General features: G+C 43.3%; 1 protein-coding gene across 4 annotated transcripts in view; it reads left to right on the forward strand.

The window, feature by feature from the left end:
- rabgap1l (RAB GTPase activating protein 1-like) overlaps positions 1-19,691 on the forward strand; it is a 586,024-nt gene that overhangs the window by 105,278 nt on the left and 461,055 nt on the right. For all 4 annotated transcript variants that reach the window (XM_063063651.1, XM_063063652.1, XM_063063655.1 and 1 more), the window contains 2 exons: positions 1,917-2,019; positions 4,718-4,884. In XM_063063651.1, the coding sequence (XP_062919721.1) occupies positions 1,917-2,019; positions 4,718-4,884 (270 nt within the window). The remainder of the gene's footprint in view (positions 1-1,916; positions 2,020-4,717; positions 4,885-19,691) is intronic.

The raw sequence follows: 19,691 nt of genomic DNA on the forward strand, positions 1-19,691 counted from the left end.
GATGTCTTTGAGCAGAAAATCCTACAAGTGGATTCAGCCCAGTACATCATGGGTAAAGCCTTCTCAACCACTGAGCACATCTACGTGAAATGTTGTCATTGGAAAGCAGCAGCCATCATCAGAGATCCTCACCACCAACGCCATGCTCTTTTCTCACTGCTGCCATCAGGTAGAAGGTTCAGGACTTGCACCACTAGGTTCAAGAACAGTTACTACCCCACAACCATCAGGCTCTTGCCCATCCATTGAGATGTTCCCACAACCAATGATCTCACTTTCAGGACTCTTTATCTCATTATCTCATGTTCTCATTATTTATTGTTATTTATTTTTATTTGCATTTGCACAGTTTGTTGTCTTCTGCACTCAGGATGATCTTTCACTGATCCTGTTATAATTACTATTCTGTTGATTTGCTGAGTTTGCCTACAGAGAAATGAATTTCAGGGTTGTATGTAGTGATATATACTTAATGTACTCTGATAATAAAATTTACTTTGAACTTTGAATTTTGAAGTCCCATCTGCTATTTCAGTAGTTCAATAGTCCCGTTTAATAGCAGAGAAATGTATACAATATGCATCCTGAGATCCCTTTTCTTCATAGACATCCACAGAAACAGAAGAGTGCCCCAAAGAATGAGTGACAATAAAAATGTTAAAATCACAAAGCCCCCCCTTCCCACGCACAAGCAGCAGTCAAGCAATGCCCCTCCCCCACCTCCACCCACTTCTGCAAAAGAGCATCAGCACCCTCTACCCGCCAAGCAAGCAATAGCAAAGCTCCTAATAAAGGCTATGATCTGCAGTACAACAAAAACTAATTGATCACCCAACAACTCAACATACCACAGGCGTGCGTGCGCATTCCCTCTCCCTCTCCCTCGCCCTCGCCCTCGCCCTCGCCCTCGCCCTCGCCCTCGCCCTCGCCCTCGCCCTCTCCTTCTCCTTCTCCCCTCCCCTCTCCCCCCCTCTTTCCTCTCTCTCTCTCGCTCTCTCTCCCTCTCCCTCTCCCTCTCCCTCTCCCCCTCTCTCAGAAAAGAGGTGCCTCCTTTCACAACAAGGGGGAAGACATAGCAAAACCACTCACTGGTTTATGGTTTTAAGAACCTGTTAGGTTTTTTTTTCTGAGTTCTGTGACTTAGGAATTGTCAACAATCTTTCCCTTACCAATGAGAGAGAGAGAGAGAGAGAGAGAGAGCGGCTTGTTGAGTACACAGTCTCCGACAGCTGCTGACCCCAATGTTCTGTTTTCTCCCGCGATGCATCAGCTAAGTATTAGCTTGTCCTCAGGGCTGCGAAACCTCGGAACCCTGAAGGCACACTCAACTTCTAGGCTGCATCATTGGGATATCGAAAAGCAGCCATTCATGATCACCAAGAGCGGGCCCCGTCACCACCAAGAATCGAAGTTTGAGTGTAACTCCAGCTCAGGGTCTTTAACAGAACCACACCCACCCTGAAAGGAATGAATTTAAGATTCTTCTGTATTTTCAAAGATGAGCAAAGTGTTCCCCTCTGGTTCAAAAGTGAAATCCTTTTATCAGAACTGGGGAACAGTAAATGGATGTTATAATTTAGAAGTGGGGTGAGTGAAGTGAGAGCCAATGAAGTGTGTGGAGGGCAGGGAGAGGAAATGACAGAAGAGATGATAGTACAAGTTGAAAAACTACGGAGATAATAAAGGCAAAAAAAAACCAGGAATGTGAATGGGAAAGTGGCAAAGGAATTCACAAAGGCATTGTGGCATGTTGTCAGGCATTTCCCCATGATATTTGGATGATTGTAGTTGATGTGTTTTCCTTTGAAGGAGACAATGCTTCTTCAGTAGAGAGTATTTTCAGGGGTGTGGCACAACACTTTATCCTTTTGACATTTGCCTTCTGACTGCTGATTTTATTTTTGTTTTGCTTTCAGGAGTCCATGGGGAAGAGTGCTGATGGGAAGTCCTATGTCATCACGGGGATATGGAACCCTAATGGTCCTGCCTTTCAGGCGCTGAATGAAGAAACTCCCAAAGGTAAAAACAGCTCATTTTCATCCACTACGTTTAGTAGTATGTGGAAAAGCACACAACGGAGAGCAGTACAGCAGAGAACAGGTCTTTTGATACACAATGTTGTGCCAGTCTAATTAAATACCCAAGTTAATGCCTTCTGCCTACACAATGTCCTTATCCCTTTTTGTGCCTATCTAAAAGTCTCTTAAATGCCTCTATCGTTTCTGCTTCCACCACACCCTGGCAGAACATTCCAGGCACCCAGCACTCGCAAAAGGAAGTGGTTTGGTGTGGGAGTCATGTTTCTATAATGCTTTATTTTGACCCCACTTCATTCATTTAGGGATAATATATTGGACCTGTAAAGTTTTTCCAGAATGTTATCTGGTCCAAAATGTTTAAAATAAACAGATTGCATCATCTTCGTAACAGTTTACAGTAAAGGATAATTAAACAGAATTATTTAATAATTCTGTTTAATAATTAAACAGATTGCATCATCTTGGTAACATTTACAGTAAAGGATAATTAAACAGAACTATCAGCCCACTATACCCACACTGTCCAGCAAGGTCCTAACTAAACTAGTTCCTTTTTCACTTACGTCTCAAGTTGAGTTTGTTGTCATGTGCGTAGTAGGGTGAGATAGAGGTACAATGAGAAACTTTCAGAATAGTCATGACAGCACACAGTTTATTAATTATACAAGGCAGTGAAGAGACAGTCAAACACAAGACCTTGTGGCAAACAAAAGACAATCAGAAGTAAGTCCATGTTGATGCAGCAGATGGTCTGTAGTATTCTGTTGTTGAGGTACGGTTAGGGTTGTGCAGGTTCCTTTAAGAACCTGATGGTTGCTAGAAAGTAGGCCTTCTCTGCATCTGGTGGAGCGTGGGACTTAAGGCTTCTGTGCCACCTGTTGCCTGACAGTAGCAGTGAGAAAAGTGTCTGACCTGGGCAGTGGGAATCCTTGATGACAATTGCGGTCTTGTTGAGGCACTGATTTCTGCAAATTCTGTCAGTGGTTGGGAAGGCTGAGTCCCTAATGGACTGGCCTGCGTTCACTCACTACTTGATGCAGCCTCGTGTTTCTGTGCATCAGAACTATTGTATCAGACCATGATGCAACCATTTCTTGGCACAGGAATGTGTAGTGACTCTTGCAGAATGCTCCTAGCACATTATAGAAACATAGAAAACCTACAGCACAGTACAGACCCTTCAGCCCACAGAGTTGTGCTGAACATATCCCTACCTTAGAAATTACTAAGCTTACCTATAGCCCTCTATTTTTCTAAGCTCCATGTACCTATCCAAAAGTCTCTTAAAAGACCCTATTGTATGTGCCTCCACCACCGTTGCTGGCAGCCCATTCCATGCACTCACCACTCTCTGAGTAAAAAACTTACCCCTGACATCTCCCCAGAACCTTAAACCTGTGTCCTCTTGTGGCAACCATTTCAGTCCTGGGAAAAAGTCTCTGATAATCCACACGATCAATGCCTCTCATAATCTTATACACCTCTATCAGGTCACCTCTCATCCTCCATCGCTCCAAGGAGAAAAGGCTGAGTTCACTCAACCTGTTTTCATAAGGCATGCTCCCCAACCAGGCAACATCCTTGTAAATCTCCTCTGCACCCTTTATATGGCTTCCACATCCTTCCTGTAGTGAGGCGACCAGAACTGAGCACAGTACTGCAAGTGGGGTCTGACCAGGGTCCATATAGCTGCAACATTACCTCTCGGCTCCTAAATTCAATTCCACGATTGATGAAGGCCAATACACCATAGGCTGCCTTAACTACAGAGTCAACCTGCGCAGCTGCTTTGAGTGTCCTATGGACTTGGACCCCAAGATCGCTCTGATCTTCCACACTGCCAAGAGTCTTACCATTAATACTATATTCTGCCATTATATTTGACCTACCAAAATGAACCACTTCACACTAATCTGGGTCGAACTCCATCTGCCACTTCTCAGTCCAGTTTTGCATCCTAACAGTGTCCTGCTGTAACCCCTGACAGCCCTCCACACTATCCACAACACCTCCAACCTTTGTGTCATCATCAAACTTAGTAACCCACCCTTCCACTTCCTCATCCAGGTCATTTATAAAAATCATGAAGAGTAAGGGTCCCAGAACAGATCCCTAAGGCACACCACTTGTCACTGACCTCCATGCAGAATATGACCCGTCTATATCCTTATGTTGTGTTGGTTGTTAATGCAAACATTTCACTGTATATTTTTGATGTATATGTGTTAAATAAATGAATCTAAATTTGAATTGAGAATATTTTCAACATTCAACATTCTGAAAGTTTCTTAGAGTATTTGGTGACACTCCAAATCTTCTTAAACTTTGGAGTGGTATGCCTCCTTTGTGATTGCATCTATGTGCTGGGCCAGGGACTGGTTGCCTAAGATGTTAACATCCAGGAGTTTGAGGCTGCTATCCCTCTCCACTTCTAACCCACCATTGACAGTCTCCATCAGTTTTCCTACTCCTACCACTGATGTTCCCACTATTATCTCCAGTTGCCCGTTTACTTATTCAACACATCTTGGAATGTGTAAGTAAACCAGAATACCTGGAGCATTACCTCTGTTTCTCTTTCCATGGATGCTGCCTGACTTGCTGAGTGTTTCCAATAGTTCCTGTTTTCAGTACAACATTGGTTGACTAATTTTAGCTTGGATTTGTTTTACTTGCAGACGTGAGGGTATACATGACGGTAGCTGTGGACTTGGTGATCACTGAGGTGGTGGAGCCAGTTCGATTTCAGTTAGAAACTGTGGTCCGTGTGTATTCAGCCAACGAGAGGTTCTGGTACTTCAGCAGAAAGACCTTCAGTGAAGCCTTCCGCATGAAGCTGAAACAGGTAGGGGTATTACCTACACACAAGAGATTCCGCAGATGTTGGAAATCCAGAGCAACACACACAAAATGCTGGAGGAACTCAGGAGGTCAGGCAGCATCTATGGAAGTGAATAACAAAACTGGAAGCCATGGACTGACATGATGGAACGGGAATGGGGATAGGAATTAAAATGGTTAACCACCGGGAAATTCCACTTTTGGTGGATGGAGTGAAGGTGCTGTACAAAGCGGTTCCCCAATTTATGTCGGGTTTCACCAATTTAGAGGAGGCCACATTGGGAGCACTGGATACACTAGATGACCCCAACAGATTTGCAGTTGAAATGTTGCCTCATCTGGAAGGACTTTTTGGGGCCCTGGATGGAGGTAAAGGAGGAGGTGAATGTGCAGGTGTAGCATTTCTGTTGTTTGCAGGGATATGTGCAAGGAGGGAGATTACTGAGGAAAGAAAACACACTACCTCAGGCCCATGGAGGAGAAGAAATGGTCACAAATTAACACTGGAATTTAACAAGCTGTAACTCTACTTCAGGGTCAGGAATCATCTACACTTTGGTATCTGAGCCCAAGATGCCTGAAGTTGTTATTTAGAGGTGGATCTCCTCTGCTGATACCAAGAGATGCATCCCTTCCTTGGCACTAAATGTATTCCTTAGTGTAACACTACATCCCTCCCTTATAGGCATGTTGTTGAATCTTGACACTGATCCCCATGTCCCTTCATGATTCCCTTTCCAGGGACTCATCCCTGCTGTGGGGTGAATGTAGACCGTTCCCCATTTAGGAGATTGGAGGCATAGTCACTACCCTGTGGTAGAGGTGGAGAGAAGGTTGAGAGACAGTTCCACTCCCTCAGGTCAGGAAGAGAACCAGTTCATTCCTTGGTTACAGTTGTTGTCATTATTCTATATGTAAAATATATATGGGGTGTCAGGGAGGGGTAGCACCTCTGGTGGGGGAACATGTCGTGTCCTTTTCAGGGCGGTTAGTCCACCTTTGGTCCCCACCTGGCATTCAGCTCTCACCTGTGGCTCCCCGTAGCTGTTTGCATGCAACAGCGGCCACAGCCCGGGCAACGGCAACGGCTTCGACAAGCCGGCTAAACCAGGTGATGGTAGCCGATGGGTCTCAAACCCTCGGTGAGATAGGGAGTTGTCTATTCCAGCATGTGAAGACAGACTTCGGCGGATTGAGCGGACGAGACAAATGGAAGGTCCAACGGTCAAGAAGGCGGTCTCTGCAAGCGTTGTGGAACGTGTAGAGCAGGACAAGACACAGAAGATGTCCTGGTCATCCACTGCGCCTAGTCCCATCTCCAGCCGTCTAGACTCTGTCTTGCCACTGGACCCAGATGGGAATTGGGAAGAGAGAGTGAGGCTGATGCTGTGCAACTCTCCCTCACTTAAATCCAAATCACGCGCTAGTCTCGACACCATCATTATGGTGTCGAGGTCCTCATCGACGTCAACGATGGACGAACAACTAACTATATGTAAAATTCAGGACATTTTATAGAAAAATCTGACCAGCTTTAGCAATCAAGTAAAAAAAAAGTCTCTAAACATCCCAAAACACTCCATGCAATTAAAGTACTTTTGATGTGCAGTCTCTGTTGTCTTCTTCTTGGGCTGTTTCTCGGGATTGAGGATGCTTGTTTCCACTGCAGTTTTGAGGTATCTGCAGACTACCATAGATGGGGCAAGAGCTGTTTGATTGGTGAGTGGGTAGCTTGAGAGGTCGTGTGCTCCTTCCTCTGTTTCGCTGGAGTTCCCAATGCATAGACTTGAGCTTCTCAGTCCTATCCCAGAACTGTTCCATTTTGAGCAATAACAGACCAAGAATCCCAAGAGTTGATAAGGATGTTTTATTTTTTCAAGGAAGATTTCAGAATATCTTTGAACCATTTCCATTGTCCAGGTAATACTTTGCTGTGACAGAGTTTAGAATAGAGTGGCTATTTCATCTTGGTGGAACCTCAAAGTAATTGTCATTGCCGGTAATAAAATAAATAGAATAAAATAAGTACAATAACTGGGCCCAGAAGATCTCCATACTTATGACTCAAGCATTCTTTTTATTTCACTTGTGCACAAGGAGAACAGCATGAGCCCCGTCACCCACACTTGCTATTTTTATATAGAATTGGCTTATCAGTTACGGATATTGACCATTTAATAAATTATATATGTTGAATTCCTTGCTTGCAGGATCAATTGCCACTCATAGTAAAGGTGTTAAAAATCGATTGAAACTTGGAGTGGGCAGCTGATGGTATTTTGAAGTTAGTAAAGACAATTGTGCCTTAGTTGTTGGGTATGTGTCACAAACTCAAAATTCAAAGTAAATTTATTATCTAGGTACATTTATGCCGCCATATACAACCCTGAGATTCGTTTTCTTGCGGGTATTCACAGTAAATACAAGAAATACAATCGAATCAATGAAAGGCAGCCCCCAACAGGGCAGACAAGCAACCAAAGTTCAAAAGACAACAAACTGCAAATACAAAAAAAAAAAAAATAATAATAATAAATAAATATTGAGAACATGAGATAAAAAGTCCTTGAAAATGACTCCATGGTTTGTGGGAATAGATTAGTGATGGGATGAGTGAAGTTATCCCCTCTGGTTAAAGAGCCTGATGGTTGAGGGGTAATAACTGTTCCAACCATGGTGATGTGGGTCCTGAGTCTCCTGTATTCCATCTGTTATCCTTATCTTGTTTTTTCCTGCACCACTGTTGTGTTAAAAGGACTCTATGTTTTAGGAAGACCAATCTGGAAAAGTCTCACTGCAGAGACCTTATTTGTCTGGCTTGAATTCACACTGTCCCAGTCACCCCAGCCTATCTTGCCTGTACTAAGCAGAGGTTCTCCAGTAATCGCACTTACTGCAACTGCCCTAAGATATTCTTTCCTGGATGTGGTCTTTAACTCTTCCCTTACTGCAACTTTCACACTCCCTCCTCTTTGCCCTGTGTAGAACAACATAAATCTTACTGAATTTCAATAGCTCAGAGTTTCTGAAACTCTGTGACAGTTTTGACTAGGGCAGCTGGCTGTTGTATCATGATGGAGGTAGCTGCTCTGTGAGCTAATATTCCACAGAGTAATCTCAGGCAAGAGACTAAATTGAATATGACAACTAACAAGAATAGCGGTCCCCAGGGTGAGCATGGAGTCTTGTGCAGCTTTTTCTCAATCACCCTAACCTTACCAGCTTCTACTTGGATGTTCACAGCTAAACTGGTGATATTCTTGGACATATCAGGAATGTATATGCAACACACCTGGCCAGTGATAGCATAAGTACCACCCTGATTTGTATCATGTTGTGCTAAGATTGCATCATTAGCCAGTTTCTCCAGCGCTAAGGCTATATTGACGCTCTTGCAAGCGAGTCTGGCAGGTCCTCAGAATAGGGATGTTACTATCTGGAAACACTCAGTTTGCATAATGTTCCTTTGGTAGCAGGCCTGCACAGTGGGATTTAGAGTGTGGGAAGGTGGTACATACGTGGTATGATGTAGGACAGATACAGGTGTCCCCCGCTTTTCGAACATTTGCTTTACAAAACCTCACTGTTACAAAAGACCTACATTAGTACCCTGTTTTCGCTTTCAGAAGGTGTTTTCACTGTTACAAAGAATGGCAGCGTGCGATAAAAAATCAGTGCGCGATAAAAGGCAGCGCGCGTCCCGAGCAGCCGCTCTCCCCCGGATTCGGAACGGCATTGCTTAAACACGTGCAGCCATTAGCAAGATGAGTTCTGAGGTATTGGAAAAGCCTAAAAGAGCTTGTAAGGGTGTTACACTTAGCGTAAAACTAGACATAATTAAGCGTTTCGATTGTGGTGAACGAAGCGAGGACAAAGTGAGTTTGGCTTGGGGAAGCTGATGAAGATGATGTTGAAGAGGCTTTGGCATCCCATGACCAAGAACTGATAGATGAAGAGCTGATGCAATTGGAAGAGGAAAGGATAACAATCGAAACCGAATGCAGTAGCGAACTGAACGTGAAGCAACTGCGTGAGATTTTTGCTGCAATGATAAAGTACGACTTTAATTTTGAAAGGGTACGTAAGTTTTGGGGATATTTGCAGGATGGTTTGAGACCTTACAAACAACTGTATGATGGAAAAATGAGCGAGGCTCAGCAGTCAAGCAAGCCTTCCACATCAGCCACAGCAGATGACGAACCTCGATCTTTGACATCGAGGCGGGCAGTCATAGGAGAAGATGAGCTGCCTGCCCTGGTCGACAACGAGATGACACCCCCGTGTCCCACCACCCCAACACCCGGACCCCGGACAGATACTGTGCCGATTCGCGAAGAACGTAGCAGTAGCCGGGAGGCAGACAGCACATCTTTAAGAAAAAAGCCAAAATAAACAAGCTAATTAATTAGGTGCCGCCGACACGTAATTGTCGGCCCAGATCAGTGCCGATTTCCGATTGCATCGCCTCTGATCTGGGCCGACAATTGCGTGTTGGCGGCACCTAATTAATTAGCATGTTTATTTCGGCTTTTTTCTTAAAAATTTGCTGTGTGCCTCCCGGCTACTGCTGCGTTCTTCGCGGCAATGTATCGGGTCGGCGGCCTGGAGGGTGGGGGCCACTGCACCACCCAACCTGCAACGACTCAGCCTAACACACCATCATCAGTTTGCTCGGCAAGCTGTCTTCCTGATTCCGGTAAGTGATACTACACTGTACATACATTATTTCTACTTTATATAGGCTGTGTATTTTTACGTGTTATTTGGTAGATTTGGCAGCTTCATAGTTTAAAGGTTACTGAAGAGCGCGTTTATGCCAACAGCACTTGCGTGAGATTTTCTGCCGAGAGTGCTTGCGTGAGATTTTCGCTACGGAGATCTGTGCAGGCAGTCGTTGTAGAGAAGTATTTCTACTTTATATAGGCTGTGTATTTATCATATCATTCCTGATTTTACTATATGTTACTGTTATTTTAGGTTTTATGTGTTATTTGTCATGATTTGGTAGGTTATTTTTGGGTCTGCGAACGCTCACAAAATTTTCCCATATAAATAAATGGTAATTGCTTCTTTGCTTTACGACATTTCGGCTTACGAACTGTTTCATAGGAACGCTCTACCTTCAGATGGCGGGGGAAACCTGTAACAACATCCACTGGACAGTTTGGTTCAGGCCAATGATCCTATTTTTTTAAGCGGTACTCCTGGCAATCAGACACCTGGAAAATACCATTAATATGATTCCATAAGACCATAAGACATAGGAGCAGAATTAGGCCATCTGGCCCATCGAGTCTGCTCTGCCATTTAATCATGGCTGATCCTTTTTTTTCTATCTCCTCCTCAACTCCAGTTCCTGGCCTTCTCCCCATAACCTTTGCTGCCATGTCCAATCAAGGACCTATCAATCTCTGCCTTAAATAACCCAACAACCTGCCTCCACAGCTGCATATGGCAACAAATTCCACAAATTCACCATCCTTTGACTAAAGAAATTTCTCTGCATCTCTGTTTTGAAAGGGTGCCCCTCTATCGTGAAGCAGTGCCCTCTTGTCCTAGACTCTCCCACCATGGGAAACATCCTTTGCACATCTACTTTGTCTAGGCCTTTCAACATTTGAAAGGTTTCAATGAGATCCACCCTCATCCTTCTGAGTTCCAGCGAGTACGGGTCCAGAGCCATCAAACGTTAGATGGCTCTGAGCCCATACAATGCTCCACCAGTCTGCGTATCATTGGATGATAACCCTTTCATTCCTGGAATCATCCTTGTGACCCTCCTGTAGACCTTCTACAATGCCAGCACGTCTTTTCTAAGATGAAGGGCCCAAAAATATTCACAATTCTCAAGGTGAGGCCTCACCAGTGCCTTGTAAAGCCTCAGTATCACATCCTTGCTCTTGTATTCTAGACCTCTTGAAATGATTAGATTAGATTAAACTTTATTGTCATTGTGCCGAGTACAGATACAAAGCCAATGAAATACATTTAGCATCTGACCAGAAATGCAAAGAATAGTGTTATTTACAAAATAACTGCGAATAAAAAAAGTGCCACACCTCACAAATATAAAAGTACTGAGACAGTAGAATACGGATGCTTAGTGCTGTGATGAGCGGTTCAGCAGTGTCACAGCCTCAGGGAAGAAGCTCTTCCTGTGCCCGATGGTGCGGGAGCGGAGGCTCCTGTAGCGCCTACCGGGTGGGAGGAGAGTAAAAAAATCCACGGTTAGGGTGAGATGCATCCTTGATAATGCTTTTCGCCCTGCCCAGGCAGTGTTTATGGTAGATGTTCTCAATGGTGGGCAATTGGGTGCCGATAATCCACTGGGCAGTCTTCACCACATGCTGGAGTGCTTTGCGGTCCGATATGGGACAATTGCCATACCACACTGAGATGCAGTTGGTGAGTATGCTGTCAGTGGTACAGCGGTAGAAGTCAATGCTATCATGGCATTTGCCTTCCTCACCACCAACTCGACCTGCAAGTTAACCTTTTGGATGTTCTGCACAAGGACACCCAAGTCCCTTTGCATCTCAGATTTTTGGATTTTCTCCCTGTTTAGAAAAAAGTCTGCATACTTATTTCTACTACCAAAGTGCATGACTGTGTATTTTCCAATAGTGTATTTAATTTGCCACTTTCTTGCCCATTCTCCAAATCTGTCTAAGTTCCTCTGCATCCTACCTGTTTCCTCAACAGTACCTGCCCCTCCACCAATCTGCAAACTTGGCAATGAAGCCATCTATTCCAACATCTAAATCATTTATATACAGCATAAAAAGAAGTGGTCCTAACACCGACTCCTGTGGAACGCCACTAATCACTGGCAGCCAACCAGAAAAGGATCCTTTTATTCCCACTCATTGCCTCCTTCCAATCAGCCAATACTCTAACCATGTTAGTAACTTTCTTGTAATACCATGGACTCTTAACTTGGTAAGCAACCTCATGTATGGCAACTTGTCAAAGGCCTTCTGAAAGTTCAAATATACAACATCCACTGCGTCCCCTTTATCTATCCTACCTGTAATCTCCTCAAAGAATTCCAACAGGTTCGTCAGGCAGGATTTTCCCTGAAAGAAACCATGCTGACTTTGTACTATCTTGTTCTGTGTCACCAAATACTCCATCACCTCATCCTTAACAATTGACTCTAACATCTTCCCAACCACTGAGGTCAGGCTAACTGGTTGGGGGGGGGGTGGTCACCAGTGGTATAGGCGTTGCACATACTGTTACCGTAGTCTAGTCTTGTCCCTTGTTGGTTACAATAACATACTTCACCCCTGTTCACATGAAGCAGCTTAAGCGTGGGGGGGGCGATGGTGGGGGAGTTTATACACTCCATTGTAGGTGGGTTAATACTAATCCTGGAAACAGTTGCATTGACAGTACAGTTTCTTGGTTCCTTTACAGTTCTGGTTTCATTATCAAAGTAAAACGCTGAATCAAACTCACTATGATTGAGGAGAATAGGGCACATTGACAATCCACCTTCTGAATGTGTAGGTCCTTAGAGCACACTCAACAACCTGACCAGTAAGTATGCGATGCATATTCATAACCGAATAAAGTGTTAGGAGTTTTAGTGTTGTGTATACTTCTGCATTTACGCAGAAAATAGATACCCAGGTTACCCAAAACTTAGAATGCATATTGGTTACTTAAGGTGGCAAATAGTAAAGATCAAGAGTTCATTCCATCAGTTTATCAAGCTCTGGTAATCTGCTCCCTGGTCTGGTGACATCACTGGCCTAATGTGCAAGGTTTGCATCCATGCTGGCTTTCCTTGGACCTTTAAAGCCGTCAAAAAGACTTGGAATGGACCTTCCCAGCGTACTCCAGGCAGTTCTTTCATCAGTAGGCTCTCACCAGTACCCACACTCCTGGCTGATGGGTCTGACAGTGCAGTAGTCACGATCTTCTGGGGTTCAAGTACTTGTTGATGAAAACCTTTAAGATCTTATATTAGTTATAATAATGCACCATGTTTACACTCATAATAGGCTGGTCCTGGACTTATTTTCCATCTGGCATAGTTTGCATTTTGTTGTTTGATTGTTTGTGGTTTTTGTATTGCTGTATTTATGCTCTATTCTCGGTTGGTGCAGCTGTAACGAAACCCAATTTCCCTCGGGATCAATAAAGTTTATCTATCTATCTATCTATATATAATATGGCTATCCATCTGTTTAATTAAAAAGGGAGGGGTGACTGCCAAGTGCATGGTTCATCTGGGGATAGGCCTGTCACACAGTTGGAGTGCAGTGCATTGCCATGACGGCCAGTAGAAGCATCTCTGGCCACTTCAGCTTGATCTTGTTGCACAACTAAGCTAACCTGTTTTTCGGGGTCCCATTCTGCCTTTCAGCTGCCCTGTGAGATTGAGGGTGGTAAGGGCAGGTGAAATGATGCTTACACTACAAGATTTTTGTCAAATCCTAGACAATTTAACCAATAATGTGAGGACTGTTATCACTTAAGATTATCTTGGGAATTCCAAAGCTAGGAATAAATTCTCATAATACAAGTTAACGCCAATTACAGCATCGTTTTTCTTGGTTGGGTAAGCTTTTACCCATGGAGAGAATAAACACAATAACAAGAATTTAATCACAACCCATACAAAAGGAGATGCACAAAGGAGTTCTGGGGGAGGGCCCAGGAGTGGAAGATATTGGCAGCGTCTTTTGGGATTATGTCTCTGGCAAATCATACATTTGCTGCTACTTTTCTTGATATGGTTGAGCATCTCTCATTTTCGATTATACCCATCATCCTTTATAGTTTTATACATATTGTGCTTTATTCCATAAAAGTCTTTTCAGCTACAGATGCCACACACTGTAATTGTTCTGGTTCATTAAAAGAATTTGGAAAGTATTGGCAGCCTGATCACACTGGTTGTGTCCATATGGATCTGCTGTTGCTGCCTTAGTCAGCCCGTTTGTTCCCCCCAGTTATTTCATCGTTCCCGTTAGTATGAGCCACATAGTTTAAAGCAACAATTGGAGTAAGTAATTGAAAAGCAGGAAAAGATTCACTGTGTTTTATCAGAGTTCAGGAGAGGTGAGAAACCAACAAAAAAATAGTTTCCATTAATCTCCATTGTTATGTGCAACACCTAAAGCTAAATGAGATTCAGTGCACCAGCTGCAAGGATGTTAAGGCAAAAAGATTCAGTTGCTTGTGCAGAACAAGAGGGAAGGCAGGTACGCCATCTCAGCTGCTATATGAAGTACATACCCCGCAGTTCCACTAGGACTGATAGAACATGGAACATAGAACACAGAATAGTACAGCACAGTACAGGCCGTCCAGCCCACAATGTTGTGCCGACCTTCAAACCCTGCCTCCCATATAAGCCCCCACCTTTGATTCCTCCATATACCTGTCTAGTAGTCTCTTAAACTTCACTAGTGTATCTGCCTCCACCACTGACTCAGACAGTGCGTTCCACGCACCAACCACTCTCGGAGTAAAAATCCTTCCTCTAATATCCCCCTTGAACTTCCCACCCCTTACCTTAAAGCCATGTCCTCTTGTATTGAGCAGTGGTGCCCTGGGGAAGAGGTGCTGGCTATCCACTCTATCTATTCCTCTTATTATCTTGTACACCTCTATCATGTCTCCTCTCATCCTCCTTCTCTCCAAAGAGTAAAGCCCTAGCTCCCTTAATCTCTGATCATAATGCATACTTTCTAAACCAGGCAGCATCCTGGTAAATCTCCTTTGTACCCTTTCCAATGCTTCCACATCCTTCCTATAGTGAGGTGACCAGAACTGGACACAATACTCCAAGTGTGGCCTAACCAGAGTTTTATAGAGCTGCATCATTACATCGCGACTCTTAAACTCTATCCCTCAACTTAAGAAAGCTAACACCCCATAAGCTTTCTTAACTACCCTATCCACCTGTGAGGCAACTTTCAGGGATCTGTGGACATGTACCCCGAGATCCCTCTGCTCCTCCACACTACCAAGTATCCTGCCATTTACTTTGTACTCTGCCTTGGAGTTTGTCCTTCCAAAGTGTACCACCTCACACTTCTCCGGGTTGAATTCCATCTGCCACTTCTCAGCCCACTTCTGCATCCTATCGATGTCTCTCTGCAATCTTTGACAATCCTCTACACTATCTACAACACCACCAACCTTTGTGTCGTCTGCAAACTTGCCAACCCACCCTTCTACCCCTACATCCAGGTCGTTAATAAAAATCACGAAAAGTAGAGGTCCCAGAACAGATCCTTGTGGGACACCACTAGTCACAATCCCCCAATCTGAATGTACTCCCTCCACCACCACCCTCTGCCTTTTGCAGGCAAGCCAATTCTGAATCCACCTGGCCAAACTTCCCTGGATCCCATACCTTCTAACTTTCTGAATAAGCCTACCATGTGGAACCTTGTCAAATGCCTTACTAAAATCCATATAGATCACATCCACTGCACTACCCTTATCTATATGCCTGGTCACCTCCTCAAAGAACTCTATCAGGCTTGTTAGACACGATCTGCCCTTCACAAAGCCACGCTGACTGTCCCTGATCAGACCATGATTCTCTAAATGCCTATAGATCCTATCTCTAAGAATCTTTTCCAACAGCTTTCCCACCACAGGCGTAAGGCTCACTGGTCTATAATTACCTGGACTATCCCTACTACCTTTTTTGAACAAGGGAACAACATTCGCACTCCACTAAAATTTTTCCCAGTATTGGTTTGGAAGGAAAAGCCATCAAAGCAATATTACATGTGAGTTTATATCAGGTGACATTTTACGACAGACAGAATTAAAATTGTACAAGTTCTGAAGGACAGTTTGGGAATGGATTAATTAAACTGCATAGACTATAGTGCTGTGCTGGTGGTGGAGGCGGAAACCATCATCATAGTTTCCTTGGCCCAAGGGCATCTACAAGCCCAGTGACCAGGTTGTCCGCAAATGACTAAGACCATAAGACGTAGGAGCAGAATTAGGCCATCTGGCTCATTGAGTCTGCTCCACCATTCAATCATGGCTGATCCTTTTTTTCTATCTCCTCCTCAATTCCAGTTCCTGGCCTTTTCCCCATCACCTTTGATGCCATGTCCAATCAAGAACCTATCAATCTCTGCCTTAAATACACCGAACAACCTGGCCTCCACAGCTGCATATGGCAACAAATTCCACAAATTCACCACCCTTTGGCTAAAGAAATTTCTCTGCATCTCTGTTTTGAAAGGGCGCCCCTCTATCCTGAGACTGTGCCCTCTTGTCCTAGACTCTCCCACCATGGGAAACATCCTTTCCACATCTACTCTGTCTAGGCCTTTCAACATTTGAAAAGTTTCAATGAGATCCACCCTCATCCTTCTGAATTCCAGCGAGTATGGGTTCAGAGCCATCAAACGTTAGATGTGCTCTGAGCCCATACAATGCTCCACCAATCTGTGTATCATCGTATGATAACCTTTTCATTTCTGGAATCATCCTTGCGAACCTCTAGACCCTCTACAATGCCAGCATATCTTTCTAAGGTGAAGGGCCCAAAACTGTTTATAATTCTCAAAGTGAGGCCTCACCAGTGCCTGAGAAAGCCTCAGCATCACATCCTTGCTCTTGTATTCCAGACCTCTTGAAATGAGTGCTAACATGGCATTTGCCTTCCTCACCACCAACTCAGCCTGCAAGTTAACCTTCAGGGTGTTCTGCACAAGGACTCTAAGTCCTTCTTCATCTTAGATTCCTAGATTTTCTCCCTTTTTAGAAAATAGTCTGCACATTTATTTCTACTACCAAAGTGCATGATTATGTATTTTCCAACATTGTATTTAATTTTCCACTTTCTTGCCCATTCTCCAAATCTGTCTAAGTCCTTCTGCATCCTACCTGTTTCCTCGACACTACCTGCCCCTCCACCAATCTGCGTATCATCTACAAACTTGGCAACAAAGCCATCTATTCCATCATATAAATCATTTATTTACAGCATAAAAAGAAGTGGTCCCAACACCGACCCCTGTGAAACACCACTAATCACTGGCAGACACCCAGAAAAGGGAGGGAGGGAACGTCGACTCAGACCATGAGAGGCCTGCGTTGGGCATTTTCATGCCTTACAAGGTGCAGATTGGAAGTCTGTGGGGTGCCACTCCTCGCACAGACTAGAGCAATGTGTGATTAAGTGCCTTGCTCAAGGGCACAGACACACTGCCATAGCTGAGGCTCGAACTAGCGACCTTGAGATAACTAGATGAATGCCTTAACCACTTGGCCACGTGCCCAACCAGAAAAGGATCCTTTTATTCCCACTCGCTGCCTCCTACCAATCAGCCAATGCTCTAACCATGTTAGTAACTTTCTTGTAATTCCATGGGCTTTTAACTTGGTAAGCAGCCTCATGTGTGGCACCTTGTCAATGGCCGTCTGAAAGTCCCAATATACAACATCCACTGTATCCCCTTTATCTATCCTACTTGTAATCTTCTCAAAGAATTCCAACAGGTTCATCAGGCGGGATTTTCCCTGAAGGAAACCATTCTGACTTTGTACTATCTTGTCCTGTGTCACCAAGTAGTCCATCACCTCATCCTTAACAATTGACTCTAACATCTTTCCAACCACAGAGGTCAGGCTAACTGGTCTATAATTTCCTTTCTGCTGTCTTCCTCCTTTTTTGAAGAGTGGAGTAACATTTGCAATTTTCCAGTCCTCTGGCACCATGCCAGAGTCCAATGGTTTTTGAAAGATCATTTTGAATGCCACCACAATTTCTAACACTATCTCGTTCAGAATCCTAGGGTGCAGTTCCTCTGGTCTGGGTGACTTATGTACCTTTAGGTCTTTCAGCTTTTTGAGCACCTTCTGTCTTGTAACAGTAACTGCACCCACTTCTCTTACTTCACACACTACAACATCAGGCATACAGCTAGTGTCTTCCACAGTGAAGACTGGCGCAAAATACTCATTTAGTTCATCAGCCATCTCCTTGTCCCCCATTATTATTTCTCCTGCCTCATTTCTCTTTTATTTTTAACATACTTAAAAATCTTTTATTATCTGTTTTGATATTATTTGCTAGTTTCATATTTCATCTTTTCTCTTCTAATGATTTTTTTTTAGTCACTCTCTGTAGGTTTTTAAAAAAAACTTCCCTATCCTCTATCGTTCCACTAATTTTTACTTTGTTGTATGCCCTTTCTTTTGCTTTTACAATAGCTTTGACTTCCCTTGTCAGCCACAGTTGTATTATTTTACCATTTGAGTATTTCTTCATTTTTGGAATACCCACCTCCTGCACCTTCCTCATTTTCCCCAGAAAAGCATGCTATTGCTGCTTTGCTGACATCCCTGCCAGCAGCTTCTTCCAATTTACTTTGGCCCACTCTTCTGTCGTAGCACTGTAATTTCCCTTACTCCACTGACATACTGCTACATCAGACTTTACTTTCTCCATATCAGATTTCAATTTGACACAATCATATTATGATCACTGGTTCCTAAGTTCTTTTGCCTTGAGTTGCCTAATGAACTCCGGTTCATTACATAACACCCAATCCAGTATAGTTGATCCCCTAGTGGGCTCAACGACAACTGCTCTAAAAAGCTATCTCTTAAGGCTGATTTATATTTGTGCGTAATGATTTTTACATTTGTTTCTATGCCACTGTGTTGAGTTTCTTCGTGAGAGACATGGACGAGGAAATGCCTTTCAAATATTTTCGGATGTCAGCAGGTAGATTTGACGATTTAGTTCATCATCTCCAACCATTTATTTTGCATCAGTGTACAGACATGACGGAGAAAAGCAACTGGAAATGTGTAGGAGGAAATGCGATGCTAGCAAGCAGACCAATCACAGTTGTTGTGGTCTGCGTCGCTGCGACGCGTGAGTTACATTTTTGGGGAGGTGCATGTCACCCTATGGCGTACATTTGACGCAGAAGTATAAATTGGGCTTCAGCCTTTCAACAGACTCACTCTCCTGAGATCTATTACCAACCTGATTTTCCCAGTCAGGTTAAAAACTCCCATGACTAACATAACTTTGCTATTTTGACTCGACTTTTCTATTTCTAAAGATATACCCTTCACAGACGTCCCTATGTTTACCACTTCTGTGCCCACTTTCTCATTTCCATGTTTGTTGAATCAGGGAACTGTAATGATAATACATTTAGAATAGTAATATCTAAACAACTATGCTGTTCAAAACAAAAATTACCAGTCATGAGTGGGTCACATGAGCCATATATGTATATAGCAGGTACTGTTAAAACTGAAGTTTACAGTGAAATTTTAAGCAAAAGTTAATCTGGTAATGATTACCCAAAAATTGGTCATCATAAACTTAGTTAAATGTAAAACAAAGCTATGTTAAAATAACATTCAAACAGTATAGGACAGTTATCACAATGCTTTTAAAACAATGTACAATATTGCCTTATGGTGAAGCAGCCTGGGAAGTCTCATACAATTATTGTCTCCATTCCCCTGAACAGTTTTAATCCTTTGATGTTGTACTTGCTTGTGGCAATATTGTAAAGCACTCACAATTTTACTTTGATGTTCTCATCTCACACAAGTAACACTATGTTTTCCTTTAACCTAGATTGCAACTGATTTACAATAACGTTTATTAAGATGGGTGTCTCTGCTTCTAGAGTTAATCTGGAATACATTTGAAAGTATTTAATCACATGTTCTACATATTAATCCACACATGGTCTCCTGGCTGACACTGTTTTATGCCAATCTGCAACACAAGGGAAACATTTTCTTAAAGCTCCTATTAGATTAATTCAAGGTACATTAAAATCAACA

This window comes from Mobula hypostoma, chromosome 12, assembly GCF_963921235.1.
Source record: "Mobula hypostoma chromosome 12, sMobHyp1.1, whole genome shotgun sequence".
Classification (NCBI taxonomy): Eukaryota; Metazoa; Chordata; class Chondrichthyes; order Myliobatiformes; family Myliobatidae; genus Mobula; species Mobula hypostoma.